Here is a 23,168-nt window from a genome sequence, read left to right on the forward strand (position 1 = left end):
AAAAAAATAAATAAATAAAAAATAAAAAAATAAGCCAGAGTGATAGCTCCTCTCTGAATAGACAAGCTAAGCCAGTGTGCTGCTGTTAGCCAGTGAAAATAGAGAGGAGTGGCACCTCTTCACTTTGTCTATGTCGGTGCGCAGCTGAGAGGGAAAGTTGCTTGTGTGTGTGTGTGGCAGCAGCAGCAATGACATCAGCTGCGAACGACGACTCAGATTGTGAACTATGAACTTTGATTCATTGTCTGTCTTCAGCGCCAAGTAAACAAAGTCCACACACACACACACACACACACACACACACACCCTGACACTCCTCTTCCCGGAATGAGTCAGGAGGTTAGAAGTCCCGCCCCCTGTGCTCCCTGCAGCCAGTCAAAGCCCTGACTGGTTGTTTCCTCCCCCTCAAGTCAAACTGGTTTCGTTTCTGAGGAAGTTGGAACCCAGTCAGTCAGTCAGTCAGCCAGTGAGTCAGTGGCTCTCAGAGGTGAAATGGCTCAGGCAGCAGTTCAGCTGGACCCACAAACCTTCTCTTGTTCCCTCTGTCTGGATCTTCTCAAGGATCCAGTGACCACTTCCTGTGGACACAACTACTGCAGGAAGTGTCTCCAACACCACTGGGATGCAGAGGAGGAGAGGAGAGCCTACAGCTGCCCTCAGTGTAGGAGGACCTTCACACCAAGGCCTGTCCTGGAGAAGAACACCATGTTAGCAGCTCTAGTGGAGACCCTGGAGAAGACTGGACTCCAAGATGCTCCTGCTGATGACTGCTATGCTGGAGCTGGAGATGTGGCCTGTGATGTCTGCACTGGGAGGAAAATGAAGGCCATCAAGTCCTGTCTGGTCTGTCGGGCCTCCTACTGTGACTCTCACCTCCAGCCTCATCGTGATGCTGCTCCCCTACAGAGACACAAGCTGGTGGAACCCAGCCAGCAGCTCCAGGAGAACATCTGCCCTCGTCATGATGAGGTGATGAAGATATTCTGCCGCACTGATCAGAGGATCATCTGTGGTTTATGCTGTGTGGATGAACATAAAGGTCACGACACAGTGGCAGCAGCAGCAGAGAGGACTGAGAGGCAGAGAGAGCTGGAGGAGACCAGGCAGAAGATCCAGCAGAAGATCCAGCACACAGAGGAAGACCTGAAGGTGCTTCAGAAGGAGGTGGAGTCCATCAACGGCTCTGCTGATAAAGCAGTGAAGGACAGTGAGAAGATCCTCACCCAGATGATCCGTCTGCTGGAGAAAAGACGCTCTGAGGTGCAGCAGCAGGTCAGATCCACACAGGGGGCAGCAGTGAGTGGAGTCAAAGAGCTTGAGAAGAAGCTGGAGCAGGAGATGATGGAGCTGAAGAGGAGAGCTGCTGAGCTGGAGAAGATCTCACACACACTGGACCACAGCCAGTTTCTCCACAGGTTCTCCTCACTGCCAGCACTCAGTGCGTCTCCAGACTCCTCCAGCCTGGAGATCCGTCCTCTGAGATACTTTGAGGACGTGGCAGCAGCTGTGACCAAGCTGAGAGATGAAATACAGAAAATTCTGATGGAGACTCAGACAAACATCTCACAGACAGTGAGCAACGTTGATGTTCTACTGAAGGTACCAGAACCCAGGAGCAGAGAGGACTTCCTCAGATGTTCACCTCAAATCACTCTGGATCCAAACACAGTGAACAAACATCTGTTATTATCTGAGGAGAACAGAAAAGTGACACGCATGAAGGAAGTTCAGTCTTATTGTGGTCATCCAGACAGATTCACTGACTGGCCTCAACTCCTGAGTAGAGAAGGTCTGACTGGACGATGTTACTGGGAGGTGGAGTGGAGAGGGTGGGTGGTTGGTGTAGTAGTGGCCTACAGGAACATCAGCAGAGCAGGAGGGTCAAAGGAAAGTGGATTTGGATCCAATGACAAATCCTGGAGTTTATATTGTTACCCAGGTGTATATGTGTTTCGTCACAACAACATCAGGACTGATGTCTCAGGTCCTCGGTCCTCCAGAGTGGGAGTGTACCTGGACCACAGAGCAGGCCTTCTGTCCTTCTACAGCGTCTCTGGAACCATGGAGCTCCTCCACAGAGTCCAGACCTCCTTCACTCAGCCGCTACATGTTGGACTTTGTGTTGGTCCAGGTTCTTCAGCTGAGTTGATGAAAGTGTGACTGAAGTCGTCAGAGAGACTCTGAGCTGAATTCTCACCTTTGATTCTTCTTCTGTCTTCACGTTTGGTGCCCAGTGTCTCCGGCTGTCAATCACAGGGTGGGGGCGGGGCCTGGACGCCATTTCCTGTTTGTGCTCCTGGTGACTGTTGTCCACCTGATGTTTGTCTCCACGGCTGCTGGATGTTTGTGCCACGTTGTTTCTCTTCCTCTGCAGCCCATTCATCCCATAGATTAATAATGTGTCATTAGTCCACATGACAACTTTATTACTGTGGAAACACAGCTGAGGTCTGTTTCCACTCCGGACCTTTCCACCCTGACCTTTGACCTTTCAACAACTCATCCATCTGATCAACCTTCTGACTGTTGATCCGTTTGTCAACAATCAGATGAATGCATGTAAATATTGTGACAGAATTTTGTCTTTTGATTCTGCTTGTTGGCTCAATGTGACAATAGTCAATCAATAAGTCATGAAATATGCCATCAGTCTATATTGCACAACAATGTCAAGTCAATGATCAAGTGTTGAATTGAAGCAATAAAGCAACAAGACAATCCAGACAGCAGTGGGAGTGTTTCCTGGCAGTGTGGTGCCAGTCAATGAGCTGACGTGACTGATGTCAGGCTGCAGGACCAGCTGCTCACCACACACACACACACGCACGCACAAACACACGCACACACACACCACTATTTTACAGAACAAGTAGAGAACGGATACTTTACTGACTCACATTGTATTTACTTTATTGCATCATAACACCCATGATCATGTGAATTCAAATATAGTGATTATATAATGCTATATTAATAAATAATATATAATATAATATTCTATTCTATTCTATTCTATTCTATTCTATTATGTTATATGCATTTCTAGCCTCGGCCTTTAGCGATGTCTTATTTAATCAACCCTAAATTAACACAAAATGAGCTTCAGCTCTTGTCCAAACTGCACCAATAAACTGAACATTGTCTCCAATTCAATGCACCACGGTTTACATATTTGAAATTGCAGATGGTTCGGCAACTAAATCTTTATATTCTTCTTCAAGTACGGCTTCACTGTGGTGGCAATTGGATCTCCAGGTTGAGTTCAGTCTTCGAGGTTCTCAGGGCTTCTTATCTAATCACAGGATGCTTAAGTGTGAAGTTCAGAGTAAAGCCAGCTAGCTGACCTTGCCATCGGAGACTCCAGATCTGATTGGCTATTGCTACTAACTGCTCAGTGGTCTAGTCAGTCCCTCCAGAAAAACGCGACTATGCGATGGCGTAATTCAAGGCATAATCAGTCAAAGTACGCGTAATCATGCGGGGGGGGGGGTCGCATTTTTCCAAAGACTCTTTCGCCGCATAAATCTCAGATTTCCGCGCAAAATATGCGAGGTTTGCGTAATTTTATAATCCCCCCATTTTTGGTTTACTTCACTCAAGCGCAACCATTTTCCTACCGTTCCTTTGAGAACGTTATTTACAAAAAGCGAAGAAGACGAAGAAGAAAAAGAAGACGAAGAAGAAAAACAGCAACCAATCAGAACCTCAAAGCCTTGGTCTTCCTTTACCACTGTCGCAACCCCATCTTAGTGCCTGCAAGCGTGGATTTATGAGACGGTTTCCGACGGGTTCACGATGTGAGTCGCGCATGCGATTATGAACTGACACTTTTTCGATATTTCCCGATTTATGACATTAGATTAATATGCGTTGTGCATGCACCATTTCAACTGGGGAACATTTAACGTCCGTCGCAGATGGAATCGACTGCGATTTAAAGCATATTCGTAGGTAGAGCTGGAATGTGCCGTCTTTCTAAAAATAATATAATATAATATAATTTGATCTCTAAGGTCTGAAATAAAAAATGAGAACTTGATTATTCACAGCACTTTCTGTCATTTAGTATTCTTTATAATCATAGGAGTAGTGATGGCCGATCGAGGCTTTGTTGAAGCTTCGACACTTGATTCAAAAAATGGTTCATTACTCGAGGCTTCAATGACACAGTGCTCGAGGACGTCATCTAGTGGTCAATAAAATGAAGTGCAATGGAAAGGTGTTCATTGTTTCATAGGTTGTTTGGGATTTGATTCGCCATGCATTCTTGTTGGACAACACTACATGTTTGTATGGTTCAATGCTGACACAATAAAATAAAAATGAAAAATAAAGACAATGTCTCTTATTTGGCACGACTGATTGTAGTAGACTATAGCTCTATACTTAGCCTGACAGTTTGTGCAATGAATTAGATTATATCCTAAAACGAGACTAAATAGCCCATAGTTTAAAAATATGTTCAATAGTAAGTGTTCAGTGGGTCAGATGTTAAATGTGATCTATTTAAAATGTAGAATAGATGAGCTAAATAACACATATATAATACGCATTGATGGGAATGCGTATTATATATCAGTCTTGCAAGTCCAAGATTGTCATAATGTACCACAAACCCAAATCACACTCCCTTTTTTTCATCTAAACTGTTTGAGTAGGGTTATGTTGGGGTGAAAAATCCTTTAATAAAAGAAATGCATTAATCAAACACCTTAATGTAACATTAAGTCCTGCAGCACAGCATCCCAAACAGATTAATAACAGGGTGTCTGCAGGCAATACAGGCAAATGTCCATAAGTCAAGGTAGTGATCATTAAAGATGACAGTGACAGTGGTCACTCAAACAGGGCACTGTTCTCTAAATGCTGAGTGTGTGGTCAGTCAACTAAAGGCCACTGCCCTTCCTCCAAAACATATTGGTAGGAAGGGGACTTTGACCTTTTCCTGTTCAGGTGGCGTTCCCTCCTTCTTTCTCTTTATCTATCACACTCTCAGGACGTCAACTGCGTGTATTGGACCAAAATCATAAGGAGGGTCCAGAAGAAGTCAACCAGAGGGGTTATGTCCCAACCACGACCTCTCCCTGCAAACAAACGAGAGCCAATCAGTCAGGAGTTCATCATCATATAAACTCTGTCTGGTGCCAGGATCTTGGTGCTCCCTTGGGAGGACACCTGGAGACTTTCCTTCGTGGTTCAACTGGGACTGCTCCTCGGGCCAAACAACGGGGGAATCCATGTACATGCTTGCTTTTGTTTTCAGTATTAAACCTTCTCGAACTTAGGATTCTTCTTTCCTCTGACAGCTCCTCAGTCGCTGCTTGGAATGCAGCCAGCAGCTGAAATGACAGGAAAATACATATTTTCTGAATGCATAAACTGTGTTGTGAACTTGATTTTCAGTGTAGCATGATGTTCCAAGTGAGTAAACCCTTCAGCATCATCTATGCAATAACCCAACTACACCATTTGGATTGTACTATAATTATGTCTCTGGTTATGCGTTACATACTGCACCTTGATGCATTCTCCTGTGTTTTCATGCTGCTGATTGGTTAGAGGAGTCACATCAGTATGAAGCGATGCTAGGGCTGCTGCCACTGCATCTCTTTCCTCATGAAGGCGTTGGAGCATTTCAAAGGTGCTGTTCCATCGTGTTTCCACCTCCAATTTGAGCTTCTTCACACCGCGGCCCAGTTGCTTGAAATATGAAACAATGCTCCTGCTCATAGCTCTTATTTCCTCAAGGCCAGGAGTAGCTTCAATTGCATTTTCTACAATCAGTTCAGACTGTGTGCTATGCATTTGCAATATCTTAAGTTGAGGGTGTTGGCTGCTGCATTGATATTGCTGGCTGAATCAGTGACAATGCATCGTATTTTGCTACTGAGGCCCCACTCTGCCATCAGCGTTGCAATTTCTGCTGCAATATGGGCTGCTGTGTGGGTCCTTGAAAATGGCTTAGCCCCCAGAAGAAGAGTAGCCAACTGGTTATTCTTACTGATGTAATGGCAGGTGACAGCCAGATATAGAATAATATAGAAGATATAGAATAAAAAGCTCCTGACATAAGTGATCCTATGCAACTGCCACGCATAGACTTACCAGGGTTAATGGCAACTGCTGGCTGCTGTCCGTTCTCGGGTGCCGGATCAGTGCCTTCTCCATGCTTGGCCCTTAAGTGCCTCAGCATGGATGAGGTGTTGTTGCTGTATGACAGCCTCGTGTCACACAGCATACACTGGACCTGTAAATATATTAATCAGTACGTTTAATTGTGTCATTTTGTGACCTCGGTATTAGTTAGGATTAGTTTTGATTGAGCAATGTCACATAAAGCATTGAGGCAGCAGTATATCAACAATTGCTGTGTGCTACGATAATGGCCGTTGTTTTTGTCAAGAGAATCCACGTACAGGTGAAATAAAAATAACACTTGTATTTACCTTATTATCCGCCAGCAATTGGAAGTTGTCCCATGCACGGGACCTTTTTCTAGTTGGCTCCCGCTGCGGCTCCATCTAGATATCTAGATATCTAGATATCTAGCTAGATAGCCTCTCTCTTGCTCTCTCTCTCTCTCTGTATATGGTATGTGTGTGTGTGTGTGTATATATATATATATATATATATATATATATATATATACATCTGCAACTATAACTTATCTATTTCTATCTATCTATCTATCAAACTTAATATATATGGATCGACTATCTACTACTAACTCTCAAAAAACTAACAACAACCAACAGCAACAAAACCAACCTACTCTGCAAATTTCTTTTAAAATTAGCGCCATTAAATAGGGATGCCCTGTCCCTAAACACAATCGATTCACATGACAAACCGAACCAATCAGGTGATTCATTTGACGTCCGAAGCGCTCAACTGCTTGGAACGTCACTAGTCACGTGACCAAACCGTGCCTCGGCACAGTGTTTCGATACGTTTGCTTCATGAGCTACAGCGCATGTGTCGGAGCCTCGGGTGTCAGCGGACCATCACTACCAACAGTGTTTTTCCCAAGTGTTCTCTGTTTTGTGTTTAGCATTTAGCTTTCTTTTATAAATGCCAAGTGGTGAGTTGTTTAGTTGACTTTTGGACTTTTGTTTATTCGTAGCTGTCCTTTGTGAGTAAAGGATTGTTTTGCTTTCATCAACTTATCTAAATCGTTCTTGGTTTTTGCCAGAATTGCCTTATGTTGTTTTAGCCTTATTAAAAATATACTTTATTTGCAAATACGTACCACACTCTATTTTTTTCCATCACCCATTTTTAATTCACTCTGTTAGTCCTGGTTACCCCTAGTAAGTCCAGGACGTAACATTTCTAACTAGAAGAAAATCAATAATTCACTAAATAAACATACAAACTATGACAGTATATTCTTCGAAATAACCATGTTGCTTAGGTTAGGAAGGCACCAGGACCAGACGGTGTGTCCCCCTCCTGCCGAAGGCCTGCGCTGAACAACTGGCTCCCACCTTTACATGGATCTTCAACCGTTCCCTGGAGCTGAGACGAGCGCCATCAAAGGATTAAATGACTACAGACCCGTCGCCCTGACATCTGTGGTCATGAAGTCCCTTGAGAGGCTGGTGTTGAGCCATCAATCAATCAACCGATCAATCAACTTTTATTTGTACAGTACTAAATCGCATTTAGAAACGTCTCAAAGCGCTTTGTACAATCAGAGACAATGGAACCATCTGGGCCCAGAGAGCAAGCAAAGTGCGACAGTGGCCAGGAAAAACTCCCCTGTGGGAAGAAACCTAGAGCAGATCCAGACTCCAGAGGGCCGTCATCTGCCTATGACCAGCTGGGGTGAGAAGGAAATAGAGAGAGAGACAGAGAGAGAGATAGAAGTAGCCAGAGTGGCAGACAGGCCAGAGTGAGTTGCAGGGTTAAATCTCTCACAATAAACAGTAGATGCAGATATATAAGAATAAATAATTCAAATGTGTATATAAGTGGATGTTTTTCTAACATATACATCAAAACATTATAGAATCTAGATAGGCCCAAATGTTGAGTGGTGGGGTGGTACAGCCGCCGTCCATGTAGGGTGTGTTAGTCTCTGTTTGCTGTCCACGTAGAATATGTTGGTCTGTGTTTGCCGTCCACGTAGAATATGTTGGTCTGTGTTTGCTGTCCACATAGAATATGTTGGTCTGTGTTTGCTGTCCACGTAGAATATGTTGGTCTGTGTTTGCTGTCCATGTAGAATATGTTGGTCTGTGTTTGCTATCCATGTAGAGAATGCGTTTGTTGAAGTTTGGGAGGCCAAGAGTCCATAATGGCCTATGATCCGTCGTTAAATCCGGTCCTCGTCCTGATCCTGGTGGCAAAGTTGAAGTGGTGGTGCCAAGACTCCCAGGACTGCACTCTCCAGCTCCCGGCATCGTGGTCATCACCTGCCAGAGACACACAGAGACCACCCTGCCTCAGAAAGGCTTCCAATCATCTACAAAGCCCACAGAGTTATTGGGATGCCACCCTGACAGCCAGCAGTGAAAAGATGACATGCGGCTAAACATCTCATCACTGCTAATGTTTGGGAAGGGGCCAGAGAAAACTACTTCGTCTGACATGGTCCGAGCAAATGCGCACACCGATGCTATATTCAACTTAGTGACCTCAGATGATTTCAGGCGCGTATCATTGAAACCACAGTGGATTATAATATGCCTAAATCTCCGTTTATCTTTGGCCATTAACTTTAAATGCCCTTCAATATCGCCTGTCCTGGCCCAGGGGATGCACTTCACTGTGGACGATGGCTGTCCTAGGTTAAACATGCCTCACTATACTGTATATGAGCCAATTACCAGAGTATCTATCTCAGCCGGCGTACTGCTGAGCGGGGCAAACTTGTTAGAGACATGGATGGAGTAAAGCCTGGTGCTGAGAGTAGCGGCGGTGTCCGACTTTCTGGAGCTATGCTTCCTCCTGATAGTCACCCAGCCGCCCTTTCCTTGGCTGCTCGGGAGCCACTGAGGGCGGGGAGCTAGAGGGAACAGGACCCTCCGACGCTACTCTAGAACTTGAACGCTCCGCTCCAGCTAAGATAACCCTACTAGCTACGGGACTACTACGCTCAAAGGAGCAAAGCCGTTCCTCACGCTGGCTCAGTCTGGCCTCAAGCGCTAACATAGTACTACGCTTTATACAGATCCCTGACTCAGTCATTGAGGGCGAGGTAAAACTAAGCATCTGGCAGTGCGAGCAAGAAAAGACGGGTGGAGAGAGAGGGGAGACCGGGGAGAGGTGGGGGGGAAGAAGCCATAGCTTCGACAGTGCTTGTGCAAACAGATGGAAATAAGGTGTATCTTGTCGTATCATAGCTCGATGCCCTCCGAGCTGGCATCTACAGACAGCGACACAGCCTTGCTGACATCATAATACTTGAGTGTGGGAGCCTCTGTGATCAGCTTTTTCAACAACTCAAAGGCTGTGTCTCAATTCAGGGTCTGCATCCTTCGAACGAAGCAGCCTCCGTCTGAAGGAAGCGTTCTCCCAGGACCCGGCCGAGAAGGACGAACCAAAACCTGCCTCCCTGCCTTCGGCGTATTTCCTGGTTGCGTCACCGCCGTTCCCTCCTGCTGGCCAACCCCGGAATCGACGTTTTTATAGCATCACGCTAACCATTGGTTCGCTATTTGAACAGTTGGATGTTCCAATAAGTAAAAACCCTACGTTAAAAAACTGAATATTTTATGTGAAATTTAATACTTTAATTTATACGTTGTGTCTTTGCCAGTACATGCTGCTAATTTCAGCTGACTTTCCAGGATCCCACGATGCTTTGCAGCAACACGCAAAGCATCCTGGGATACCGAAGGATGCGAATGATAGTAGCGGTGTGTCCTTGGAATCGGCTAAAAGTAGGGCACATTCCGAGTACACATTTGGAACGTCCTTCGGACTTTTGGGAATTGGGACAAGCCTTCGCGCATTGCGATGACGCAACTTCCTTTCAAATGCATTCTCCGAAGGATGCAGACCCTGAATTGAGACACAGCCATAGCTTCTCTGCTGTGACTCCTCCCAGTGCCATTCTGTATCTCCCTGCAGCAACTTCCTTAGTGGAGCAGAGATCTCCGACAGATTTGGAATAAATTGAGCTAGATATTGTACCATACCCATAAAGCGCATTAAAGCTTGTTTGTCATCTGGTGTTGGCATCTGTATAATGGCTTGAATTTACTCACAATCAGTACGCAGACCATCCGCATGGAGTGCATGGCCAATGTATTTGACCTCTGTCGTTACTTACATTTTGGCTTTATAGAATCTTAGGGCGTTTACCCACTAGCCCTGTGCGTCTAGTGCCAGCCCTTCACGGTACGGGACAGCCTGACCAGTACCTGAGCGTGGGCGGAGTCACGGTTGCAAGGCGAACCAAAGTTTTTTTTTGTGCCTCCCGTGTCCCGGAAACCATAGGATTCACTTTTTGTATTAACCGTGGTTTTGTTTTGTTTTGTGCGAGACATTTTCATAGGGCTTAGAATGATTTTGTTTAATATTGTTGACTTGTATCAAAACACTGTCCTGGAAGAGAAAATGTAGACGCTGAAATGATCACCTTAGTCTCACAGTCAGACAAGAATATCCGCACTTAAGTCCACACAAAGCACAAAACAGCAACAGCTATATTCGACCGGTGTTAACAAAATAGCAGCGTTTAAAAAATCGCTATAAGGAGTGAAACTTACGAAACTTGCGAGCCAAAATCGCCGCCTCTTAAGTTTCGCTGCTAGCGAACACAACACAAGCAGAGCACGGAGTTAGCGGTGGTGGCTAGCGGTTTATCGACACGATTCAACGGCTCTACTTTGCAAATAGCCTTGAAACTAAAGTTGCTTGATGTTGTAAAACACATTTACAGTCCTCAAGCATGTTTTTTATATAGTGTCGTGGCTGATTATTCTCTCGTCGTCCACCGGCCGAGTCGAGCCCGTCTCACTCCCGTTGGCCACCGCGTCGGTGTTCCATCGCATCCGAATTAGGCTGAACAAACCTCCAACATCTTCTCTATTCGTTCCACTCCGACCGTTGTAGTCTTGGTGCTTCGGTTGTCGCTTGGCATTTTTATTTCTTTTTATTTCTCCGGACACTGTTTCGCTGTACGGCGACGGCCACCGGCTGCGAAACCAGGAAGGCTTTTCATTGCGTGTCGCTCCGTCCGTCCAGCTCTCTGTTTGAGCTTTTTCTTCGGCCACGGAGAACAGAAACGTCTGTAGTTCTACGTTCACCCATGGTACAGTTTCATAATCTTTTCAGTTTTTAATACGTGAAACTGTAAAAATCCACACGCGGGGCATTTAAAAAATGGCGGTTTTGGTCTTTCGTGAAAGACTGCCTTTGGCTTTCGTCAAAACTTTTACCAAATCAGTGCCCTGCACGTTGCTACGTCACCCATACGGTCTCAGCTCTGCTCGCTTCGAACCCCAAGGAGGCAGGTACCAAAATCGTAACCCCTGGGACCGTGCTGGGGCTCGTGGAAATGCCTGAATACCGACCCGTACCGTACCGAGATGTTACCTAGGGCGCCTGTGGGTAAACGCCCTTAGGCCATTTTCATTTGCTCTTTTTAGTAGACTCACCCCAGAGTCACCCCAAACACAAGCAGATCACCAATGATGTTGACCACCCCATTCGACCCCTCGATCATCTGGGCTACCGCTCTTTGAAACACTTTGCTGGCAGATGAAATCCCAAAGGGAGGGCATTTGAAGCGGTACCCTCCAATGGGCGTGTTGAAAGTGCAGAGCTTGGAGCTCTCTTCATCTAGTTTTATTTGATAAAACCCTTGATTCACGTCCAGCACAGAGAAATAATTTGTGTTAGACATGCATGATACCACCTCCTCCACAGTGAGAAGTGGATAATGTTCTCTTCTTATTGCTGTATTCAGATCCTTTGCATCCATACAAATTCTGATCTTCTGTGGAGTGACAACAGTTACCATGCTATTTACCCATTGAGTTGGTTCCAACTGTTTTGCTATGACCCTTGATCGCTCCATCTTATGAAGCTGATCAATCACTCTGTCTCGGAGAGCAACTGGGAACCTCCTGGGTGGCTCCTTGTACTGGCATGTGAGTGATGTTTTGCATAGTGGCTCCATCTTGTGGCCTGAGTACGCCACTAATCTGCAGCGAGATGCATGAAGCTCATTGTCAAGCTTCAAAGCCTGAAATGTCTTGACTGATATAACATTGCAGTCAGCGCCGGTGTCAATCCGAAGTTTCTTTTCATTTATCAGCTCTTCAGTCCATCTGTCATTGTCACTCTTTGCCTTTTTTGACAGCTGCAATATCTTTCATCTTTACTGTCCCAATGAAAATTTCTTCATCATTGTCAGTATATTCATGATTACATTCCACAGCACGCACCTTTTATGATTTCTTCTGGCTGCTTGCCCGGCACATCTTTGCAAAATGATTTTTCTTTTCACATTTCTTGCATGTTTGTCCATAGGCAGGGCGTTTTCCCAGGTTGTGCCTGTAGCCACAACCTTTGACTGTTGATTTTCTTTTCACTGGACACAGGGTTTTCATTCATGTTGCCACGTCTTTGGTTTTCTGCACCTCAACTTCTTCATGCAAAGCTTTCATTTGGGTGGATGTCAGCTCACTGACACGGCACACATCAAGTGCTTTAACAAGCGTGAGGTGGGCTTCTCTGAGCAATCTGGCTCTCACTCGATCATCTTTTATTCCACAGACTATTCTGTCACGAATGAGTGAGTCACAGAGGCCGTTTCCGACGGGCCTTGTACACGGGTGAAAAACGTGTCTGATGCAGGGCAGATTTTGTTTCTTTTTTTTTTTCTGGGTTCACAGTGTTCCTGGAACTTTTGCTTCAATGGAGCTATTTTGTTCCTCTCATGATCGGCCAAGACAAACGTGTTACAAAAAAATAAATAAAAAAAAGACAAACGTGTTACTCTTTAATGGCTCGGAGGTGGTTTGAAGTGTGACACAAACCGATTTTCTATTTCATTTTAACAGTTCTAATGAATGCTAGTTTTTTGTTAACTGTAACCATCGGTGATGTGGAAGTGATTCAGACGAAGAGTCTAAGTTTAGAAATAAAGAAACTGCTCCTAGATTTGAAAAACAGAGCTGCAATTCAGAATGTGATTGTTTAAAAGCAACCCTTATCAATATTTTTTTTCCTTCAGTCCGACTGCAAGGTCCCCTCAAAGAAAGTTTCTATTTTACAAATACTTGTGGTTTCTGAATCGTGCCCTGACATTCAGAGTCAACCCATGCACAGAGTTCCTCTCCAAAGGCCAAAGAGGCGAGAATCAGCAGAAAGTTCAATTTCATTCTGAAGACAACGGTGTTGTTGTTGTTGTTTGTGTGATTTTGCCAAATAGTTCAGGTTCGATTCAGTACCTTTAATATCTCAAGTAAACAGTGAAATTGCTTTGTGCAACATCAGTACAAAATTATTTAGGGTGATTAAAATTGTTTGACTAAGACAGCAAGTACTATCAGTTATTATTAAGCTAATAAAGTGTGTACACACACACACACACACACACACATAGATGTATATATTGAGATTGTTGAGTCAAGCATCCGTAACTGAGTTTTCAATCAGGGCAATTCATGTCTTTATTCTTGTTTGCCAGAAAATGAGACTCACTGATCTTTTATTATTTTTTTTAATTTTAACAGTTGTAATGAGCAAGAGTTTTTTGTTAATTGTTATCATCAGTGATGTGGAGTTAAGTCAAGGCTTAGAAATAAAGAAAGTCCAACTAGATTTGAAATACAGAGCAGCAATTCAGAGTGCGATTCTTCAAAAAAAAAAAAAGAAAAGAAAAGAAAGAAAACCCAAACAAATTAAAATCACCCACAGGGCTGCAGATCTCACTCTGGGTTGCAGCATCTGCCAGCAAAGAAAATGCTCCTGGAGACGTTGTGGTGAATGAAAAACAAAAAAGGGGTGGTCGGCAGTGAACCCTTTTGGAGGTTCGGACATCGAACAGCCCAGGGGCACAACAACTGCAGTAGCAGCAGCAGCTTCTGTTCCCTCCTCGTTGACCTCGACATACGCCTTGTGGATAACATCTGAAATTGTCAAGCTTTGGTCTGGAGACATGCCTGTCAGAGAGGAGGCAAAAAGGGAGATATATTTGATAGATGTTCTGTATCATAGTCGAAACCATTGTTTCTCAACCACTGTGCCGCGACACACTAGTGCACTAGTGAGATGATGTCAGGTGTGCCGTGAGCATTGATCCAATTTCACTTGATTGGTCTGAAAGAAAAACAAAAACAAACACTCTATTGTGGAGTGACTGTCCAGAAAGGAGTGAAAAGAGAAGAAAAATTACATTAGTTAAAAAGAAATAAAGTAATAAAAAAGATATTTACATGTTATGAACAGCTGGATTATTATTATATAGCTTTCGCTCAATGTACGACACTCGTCCCTGTCCTCGTACCCTTCACCAATGGTTCAGGAATGAGGAATGCTGCTCACTCTGCAATGCTCCCAACGCTACCCACCAGCACATCTTGTCAGGCTGCAAGACTCTCTCAGGGGCGCTATAGATGGCACCATGATCAGGTCCTGAGGAAAATAGCTGAAGTTGTCAAGATTCCCTCCTGTGGCAGTGTTTTTGTCTCCCTCTGCTGGTCGGGGCTCACAACGCCCTATTGTCCTTATATGGCCAAGTTCCTGTTGAGGAGATTTCCTGCCACTCTTGCTACTCACTTGTTCCCTATCTGCAGCGATCACTCAGCCTATTTAAACCCAGTCATGTCAGACTTGCTTTGTCTGATCGTCAGTTCAAGTTCCTCCAAGTTCCTGACCTGCCGTGAAGCCCAGTGACTGCCTGTTTCACAACGTTTATCCTGACCCGGCTTGTTTTGACCTCTGCCTGTTTTCGACTCCAGAATCTGCCTGCCGGTTTGGATTTTCCTGCTCTGTCTGTCTTTCTGCCTGCCTACCTGCCTGCCTGCCTGCCTGCCTGCCTGTGTCTGACCTCCGCCCGTTTTTGGATTCTGATTCTGCCTGCTGAAACTGAAAGACCTATCAAAAAGAAATCTGTTTCTGAAATCTCGTGGTTCCTGAGCCGTAGCCTGACAGAAGTGCTGAAAGGGGTGTTGACAGTTCTGCAAAGAATCACCAGCAGGGAACCCCACCAGCTTTGTCACAGAAGGGGGAGGCAAAAATACACCCGGCCAAGAGAGACACCAGGGCCCTTCTCCCCTGACCAAGAGTGGGACATGAGAGTTGACCTCAACAAGCAGCTCAGGTTCTCACGGAGATCACCACCACATCTCTCCACCCTGACATTGTGGTGTGGTCCTCCAAGGCAAGAGTGGTGCACCTCATCCATCCAACTGTACCCTCAGAGGAGGGTGTTGAGGCCGCCTTTGAGCGCAAGAAGGCCAAGTACGCTGAGCTGGTAGTTGAGTGCCGGGAAGTTGGCTGGAAGACCACAATCTACCCAGTAGAGGTTGGCTGACGAGGCTACATGGGGCTTTCGACCACACGCCTTTGGAGGGACTCAGGAGTTACTGGAGGGAAGCTGCGAAAGGCCATTAAAGACCTGGCAGAGGAGGCTCAGAAAGGCAGCTTTTGGCTCTGGCTCAGGACAGGAGTTGGGGAAAGAACACCAAACCCCATCAACAACCACAGAATCAACGAGGCAAACGTCCCTGTCACTGCCCCGCCACAAGGAGACGTTCCAGGATTAAAGGAGCGAAACGTCAATGAATGGTAGTTCCTGGTTGATGACCCTGCAGCTGACCCATGGTTTTGGACCCATTTTCTACATATCCCAGGATCTATTTTTTCCTCCCATGAGGTGAGTCACCAGAACACTCCATCCATCTGCTCCTGCTCCAGCCCCTCTGTCACATTTTAGAACCCATTGTGGGCCCACCAGTCAAACAGTTCGCCCACCCCTGATATAGAACAAAAATAGAAATTGCATGAATTCGATTGAAAAAGAATAAGATTTGTTTCAAGTTTGGAACAAGTCAAGTGTCCTACCAGAGAAGTCACTGGCACTGAAGGCATTGACCATCCCCATGCCGACCAGGACGTCTTTCAGTCCGTACTTCTCCATCTTGAACCTTGGCATCTTCACCTGGACGTTGACCCCATCCATCCTAGCCGGTTGAGTCCACTCCACAAAGTTCTCATAGGTCAGCTCCTTCTCCAGCTGGTGGTTGATTTGAATGACTTTATCACTTTTCTGAATGTCTCGTTGTTGTTGTTGTTTTAAATGTGTGTCCAAGTTTCTGTCCCACCTTCTCCAGGCCTGTTGTACCATCCGCTACTTCTTGAGGTAAAAAGATCAACATGCTGAGATGTTTTGCTTTGTAAGGCAACTCCAGGACCTGTTCAAGGGAGCATTTCAAGCATGATTATCGTCATTCCTTTTTCTTCTGATCAGAAATCAGTATTTTTGGCGGCTCATAAATAGCAAGAAATTGGTAGGACCTGGCAGTTGATTTGATGAATGAAGGTGAAGGGAAATGTATCCTCCTGGAACATCATCTTCACCTGCTTCTTGTCATTCTCCAAGGAGGAAATACAAAAATATGTTAACAGCAAGGAACTATGTGATATCACCTTTGGAAAAGTGATGTTTATTGCAGGATTTAAACTGCAGCGTTTGAAGGGTATGTGCAGATATATATATATATATATATATATATATATATGTATATATATATATATATACATATATTTACAGACCATGGACTTTGAAGGGACAGCGAGGCAGATGTCACTGATCGGTGGTCCCTTGTTGATTCTGAACTCGACCTCGCTAGTTTTGCTCTCCTCAAATATCTTCTCCCAGGTGCCTTTGAAGTAAATGGCATTAACCAGCACCAGCTTGGTCCTGCTATCCAACACACCATTAGCCAGCAAATCCTTTATTTTTCCTGAAAGATCACATGGACATGGATGAGTTGAGATGTTTCACAAATTAAGGAAAACATTTGATACATTTCTAGACAAGCCACCATCAGTTTCTTTCTCCACCCAGTTGCTGATTGTTCAGTCTTGCTGCTTCGAATCCGCTCATGAAATTCACAGTCTCCAGCTCACCGTAGTACTTGCAGATGCTTTTCAGGTACTCCTGAAAAATCAAGAAAATTATGACGAGTCAATGTCAAGGAGTGAATATTCCTGACTGACTTACTTAGAATGGTTGATGGAACAGTTAAGCCATATCAACATAATCACCTTTATCGTGTGTGTGTGTTTGTGTGTGTGTGTGTGTGTGTGTGTGTGTACTGGCATGCTTATTCCACACACACCTTCAGGAAATGGAAAGACTGCTCCCCGTACAGTCGGTTGGCAACATGGAGAGCATACGGAGCCTCTGGCTTGTTCAGCTCACTCAGTAGTTTCTTAAAGCCAGCGCTAACATCATCAGCTTTTAACCCCTGTAAAGAGTGGAGAACACTGTTACGGAAATGCATTGAAAGGGCACCTATGATGCTTTTCCACTTTTCTAAGCTCTAAATACTGTTACAATGTTGAATCCTAGTGTCAAATGATGCAAAATCGTCAAATAATGAGGTTCATGTGTTTGGACGTGCAAAGCCCTGCAAGTTGTTGGGCATGGTTCTGTATGCTCTGTTCACTGAGTTTTTTTTTTTAACACTGGGAACGCATTGACTTGAATGCGTTCCGTATTTCCTTTCACGGCCAAGCTCAGGCACACTCTCAGACTGGTTCTGCCCTCTCCCGCTCTGACCTGAAAGTTCTGTTGCTGTGCGCTGCTCCAAGAAAAGGTTTTTTCGATGTCAGGGAAATTAAAAAAAATAAAATAAAATACAGAGCGACTGCCAAGCGACTACCGAAGCACCAAGGACCACAACCATCGGAGTGGAACAAACAGAGAAAATGTTGGAGGTTTGTTCAGCCTAATGCGGATGCCATGGAACACCGGCCCGGTCGGCAACGGCAGGGAGACGGGCTCGACTCGGCCGGTGGACGACGAGAGAATAGTAACACATGTAGAACATGTATGAGGACTGTGAGTGTATTGTGACCGCAAGTTTCGCTCCTAGCGATTTTCACGCTGCCAGCATGTTAACATCGGTTGTATAGAGCAGGGTGCAGGAAATACGAGGAAGCGTGCAGCGAGAAACACGATCTACAAAGCTTTCAGTGCGGGTAATCGTGTGTTGTTGCTTTGGAGGGGACAGAAATCAAATACAAAGGCCTGAAAATTGGTAGAATAGGTCACCTTTAAATCATCAATTGACCGATCAAAGTTTAGCTAGGTTGCTGTGGCTGCCACCTGCATTCTAAGCGTGAGGATCTCGTTTCTCCATGAATTCTCCTTGAATATTGGTGGTTGACAAGCAAGCTGTCATGCAACATTAAAAACTTGCACCACATCTTGCTTGCAAACAAATTGCTATTATTGTCTTGGGTGGACCTGTGTCAACTCAAGCGCCAAGTAGCACTTGGCCAGATCTGTGTTCCTGTACCAGCACATTGAACTGAGAACTGGCCAGGTGCACTTAACCTTTAGTTAACAGGATGTGGGAGTGTTGCATTTTTGTTCTATTCCATATTAAAACTAAACGCCAAGCCTCCCCTTCCATGGTCTTGGGAATGTATTCCAATAAAGGAATAGCTTCCATCTTAAGTTCATTGCTTGTGCAATTGTTGGTTTTGTGTTACCTCAGGAAGTTTGACCTGGACTTGCTGCTGCTGTTGTTGTTGTCCATCGTTGAAATGGAGGACCTATGGATGAAAATGAAAATGTGATTAACCACTATAAATATATGTTACTAAGACAACATCGACAAGCGCTTCTGCGCAGCTGCTGTCAGTGCCCTTGTTAACCAATGGTGTCATTCAGACCAGACTCAAAGTGCCGCACTCCATTCGCGCCGTGCAGCGATTGTTTGGTTGTCTGGGCTATTATGTGCACGAGCCCGCGAGCAATCGTGTCAAGCTGGACAGGGAGTCACTCAAAGAAACACGAGAAATTTCTAGTTAATTTAAAAAAAAATAAAAGTAGTTTTCAAAAGAAAATCCTGAAATTGACAAATGCGATCATATTTGTGCATGTTATATTTGTCAGTATGTAGTATCAGAACACCACACACACACACACAGTTTCAGTATGTAATTGTTCTTTTTGTTTTTTTCCTAGAGTATAAGAAAAACAATAAAAGTCTTCAAAAGTTGCATATAGAGCAGGGTAAAAAAAAAAAAAGTAAATTAATTTGCGATTAAAATATTCAATTGCAATTAAAAATTGTTCTGAGTTAACTTGCGATTAATCGACTGACAGCCCTAATATATAAATATAATCTCAGCACAAATTTGGTGAATAATACACACTTTGGTTTATGATTTATTTTAAGTGACTTTTCCATAGTCTTAATTATTTATTTATTTATTTATTCCTATTATATTATTATTTAGAAAAGCAAATGAAGATCATCACCTGGTGCCCATACAGGTGTTAGGAAAACATGGATTCCTAATATTCGTTGTCTTGCGTGACTATTGCTTAAAGTTTTACAAACTGGGCAAACAAATTGTTTGAATTGGTGCATTTACAGGGACCTCGTATTTCAATAGAGAATTCCACACGCTCGTTGTCGTTGACATCCTTTTTTGCATGTCCAGACGGACGGGTGAGTGAACAGCAATGCAATGCAATCTACAATCTGACCACTAGATGGCACAATTTATACACGCTGCAATTTTAAAGGTTCACAGCTGACCACAAATACTTTAAACCGTATAACTCATTATCTCTGTAAAAAGTAGGTTGAAGAAAACTTCAAAACAACACAGCGTCAGTTTATTTTCATGACATTATCCACGCTTCCTACTTTTCTTTCAAAGACTTTACAGTTTTAGTGCCGTAGGACATAACAGTGACGTTAACAGATAGACAGAGTTAATAACAAACAAAATTAATGTGTTAAAAAAAAGAGTTAAAGTCCCAGTGATTGTCACATCCCGTATACAAAATTTGTACTCCACATTTGACCCATCATCCCCTCAAAGGGGGCCAGTGGGCAGCAGCGGTGCCACACCCAGGAATCATTAGGTGATCTACCCCCCAATTCCAACCCCGAATACTGAGTGCCAAGCAGTTAGGCAATGGGTATGAGGATGAGGAGGAGAGTGAAGAGGAGCGCTCCATCTAGTGGTGGCTGACAGAACTACAACCAGTGGAGTGAGTGACAAACTGAGGCTTCGCCCCTCCTCCACCTGCAAGCTACACACACACACACACACACACACACACACACAAACTCTCCATCATTATAAACTCTCCATCATTTATTCTCTATTCAGGTTGATTGACTGCAGTTTGTCAGAGCTCAGCTGTGATTGGCTGCTCTCAGCTCTGAAGTCCAACCCCTCCCACCTCAGACACCTGGACCTGAGAGGGAACAAGCAGCTGCAGGAATCATCAGTGAAGCCACTGATGGATCTTGTCCACAGCAGAGACTATCAACTGGAGAGTGTGAGGTCAGTACTGGTTTGAAACCAGTGGATGATGGTTCCAGCACCAAAGCCAGTTGATCCCACAGCAGAGGTCCAGTGTTCCCAGTCACAGTGTGAGAGGAGGATGGTGACGTCCAGCTGCTCCTCATTCATCCAACATCTGCTGCCAAACTGCTTCTTCTCTCAGTTCACCACTCAATTATTGATCAGTTCATCTTCATCAGGCCTCAGTATCAGTCCAACACTCCATGGTCACATGACCTTCATATGTTCCACACTTGACATGTGACTGAGAGTCTGCTTCTTCTCACCAGTCACTCCATCATCTCCATCAATAGTCAATGTCTCTGTGATGATGCCTTCAAGGACCGTGAGTCCTGACTGCTGCTGTCTCTTCTTCTCTCTTCAGGTGGTGGTGGTATTGAGGGAGGATGAGGAGGAGAGTGAAGAGGAGAGCTCCATCTAGTGGTGGCTGACAGAACTACAACCAGTGGAGTGAGTGACAAACTGAGGCTTCGCCCCTCCTCCACCTGCAAGCTGCACCCACACACACACACACACACACACACACACACACACACACACACACACACACAAACTCTCCATCATTATAAACTCTCCATCATTTATTCTCTATTCAGGTTGATTGACTGCAGTTTGTCAGAGATCAGCTGTGATTGGCTGCTCTCAGCTCTGAAGTCCAACCCCTCCCACCTCAGACACCTGGACCTGAGAGGGAACAAGCAGCTGCAGGAATCATCAGTGAAGCCACTGATGGATCTTGTCCACAGCAGAGACTATCAACTGGAGAGTGTGAGGTCAGTACTGGTTTGGAACCAGTGGATGATGGTTCCAGCACCAAAGCCAGTTGATCCCAAAGCAGAGGTCCAGTGTTCCCAGTCACAGTGTGAGAGGAGGATGGTGACGTCCAGCTGCTCCTCATTCATCCAACAACTGCTGCCAAACTGCAGTGCAGCCCAGTGCAGCCTGGTGGCTGGCGGACTGCTTCTCCCTACAAGCTGCTGTGGTTACTGGGAGAGACATCCCAGAAGTCTGGAGTAAGATAACTGTCGAAAAGATGTGTCCATGATTCTAACCATTCGTCCATGATTCTAACCATTTGTATTTGTAATGTTAAACATTTGTATGTCAATAAAAAACTTGTACTCAAAATTCTGCTGTCATATGCATGAGTTTGATACATTTTGAGGGATAGGATTGTTTTTACGTGAGTATGAACCTAAAAGTTGTGAGTGCAAAGTCTTAGAAATACAACTCTAATTTCTACGACGACGAAGTCTTCCCTGTGAGGACAAATTCAAGTTTATGGGTACGAGTAGAAAAGTGCTAAAAATGACGTCACATAGGTCACAGGCAGGTCAGAGGGGAAGGTAATCGAACACCGATTGCTCCAAAAGTGCATGCGGCAAAGACGGCTGACGGCGGTGCACCTACGGACGCAGGTGAAACATCACAGGTAAAGTAAACAACACATCCAATTTTTTTGTTCATGAAATTGTAATGTTTTAAATAATATACAGTTTATGGACTATATACGGTACTGCTTAGCTTGCATGCTAACGAGCCGGGCTGGTGACGCTCAGTTAGTGCTTGCATTAGCCTCCTAGCATTAGAAGTCGGTTTAGCGGCAAAATAAAACAATAAAAACAAAACAAACATAATTTGAGATTATGAATCGTGCCAATTGGCGTATGAATCAGCCCATTGTGCAGCCTAAATTGCTGTAAGTCCAGTTTTAGTTCTTTGCAAACTCTGTTCTCGGACTCGTGCATTCGTTTACAACGAATCTAGCGCGGAGTCGGTCAGTGGATCGATGGATTATCGTACACACATTATGACGTGTGTATTTTGGTTGTCTTATCTGTCATAAATGTTGATTAGGGGTTATGGGGCGCGTTTCTGTGGCGGTGCCGCAGAGACGAGAGCTGGGACGCCGGGTTATTTTCTCCATGTAAAGAGTTACAAGTAGTTTATTATTTAACCAGCACTATTACTCTGAAGCTGTTTCATCAAGGTTAAGAAAAAAAAGAACCATAAGGCAAATATCTTGAATAGCCTCTTGGATCAGAGCGCCGTCACTAGCAGTGGTCTGTTATTCAGAAATAACAGGCAACACTCAATAGAGCCTTATAATAATGCTTATTATTTGAAAGCAGTCATATGCCCGAGATCAGATGTACAAGTGTGGTTCGCATCGGTCTAGACTGGCTTATTGTTTGGTGTGGACGTCGACTCAAGCTCAGAAGAAGAGGAAGTTATTTTGCAGGCATTCTGTGAAATCGTAATAAGTCTTTCAGTTTTGTCTTTTTTCTTACTCAGGTCCAATTAAGAGACATCATGCCTCAGCAGGCAGCGCAACAACTAACAAGACCGCAGAACACTGGACTGTCAGTGAAACAAGAAATGGTCCGGTAGGGTTATTTATTGCATTCCTAGTTCAGGCACATTTGGCAATAATGGGTCCCTGATTCTGGTTCAGTCAGAAGGCAGTGAACAGCTGTACATTTTTTAATTTTATGATTTATTTTCTGGAGCTTCTGACCATCACCATGTAAAATACTGCACAAAACAAATTAAACAAATGTACTTAAACTAACATAATCATTTGGTCTTCAGTTGTTTGTTTGTTTTTTGTTGATGGAATATAAAAGATGAGAATAATGGTA

At 44.4% G+C, this 23,168-nt stretch overlaps 3 protein-coding genes and 1 pseudogene across 9 annotated transcripts in view; 2 read left to right on the forward strand and 2 right to left on the reverse strand.

Annotated features, from left to right (window-relative positions):
- LOC142892570 (ribonuclease inhibitor-like) overlaps window positions 1-23,168 on the reverse strand; it is a 244,527-nt gene that overhangs the window by 202,500 nt on the left and 18,859 nt on the right. The gene's annotated exons all lie outside the window — the stretch shown is intronic.
- LOC142892561 (NLR family CARD domain-containing protein 3-like) overlaps window positions 1-23,168 on the forward strand; it is an 81,877-nt gene that overhangs the window by 56,351 nt on the left and 2,358 nt on the right. For 2 of the 7 annotated variants that reach the window (XM_076032772.1, XM_076032771.1), the window contains one exon: window positions 21,123-21,589. The exons of 1 other annotated variant lie outside the window; for it this stretch is intronic. In XM_076032772.1, coding sequence (XP_075888887.1) covers window positions 21,123-21,543 — 421 coding nt within the window. In that variant the 3' untranslated portion in view covers window positions 21,544-21,589. Of the gene's footprint in view, window positions 1-21,122; window positions 21,590-23,168 lie in introns of those variants that run through there. 4 more of the 7 variants (XM_076032761.1, XM_076032760.1, XM_076032763.1 and 1 more) reach the window with 4 other exon arrangements.
- LOC142892564 (tripartite motif-containing protein 16-like) lies at window positions 261-2,722 on the forward strand. Its single transcript, XM_076032776.1, has one exon. It carries the CDS (start codon window positions 493-495, stop codon window positions 2,158-2,160), a length of 1,668 nt encoding a protein of 555 aa, XP_075888891.1. The 5' UTR covers window positions 261-492; the 3' UTR covers window positions 2,161-2,722.
- LOC142892589 (leukocyte elastase inhibitor-like) lies at window positions 13,767-18,499 on the reverse strand (annotated as a pseudogene).

This window comes from Nelusetta ayraudi, unplaced genomic scaffold (assembly GCF_046127955.1).
Source record: "Nelusetta ayraudi isolate G7.1 ecotype Tasmania unplaced genomic scaffold, CSIRO-AGI_Nayr_v1 ptg000037l, whole genome shotgun sequence".
Classification (NCBI taxonomy): domain Eukaryota; kingdom Metazoa; phylum Chordata; class Actinopteri; order Tetraodontiformes; family Monacanthidae; genus Nelusetta; species Nelusetta ayraudi.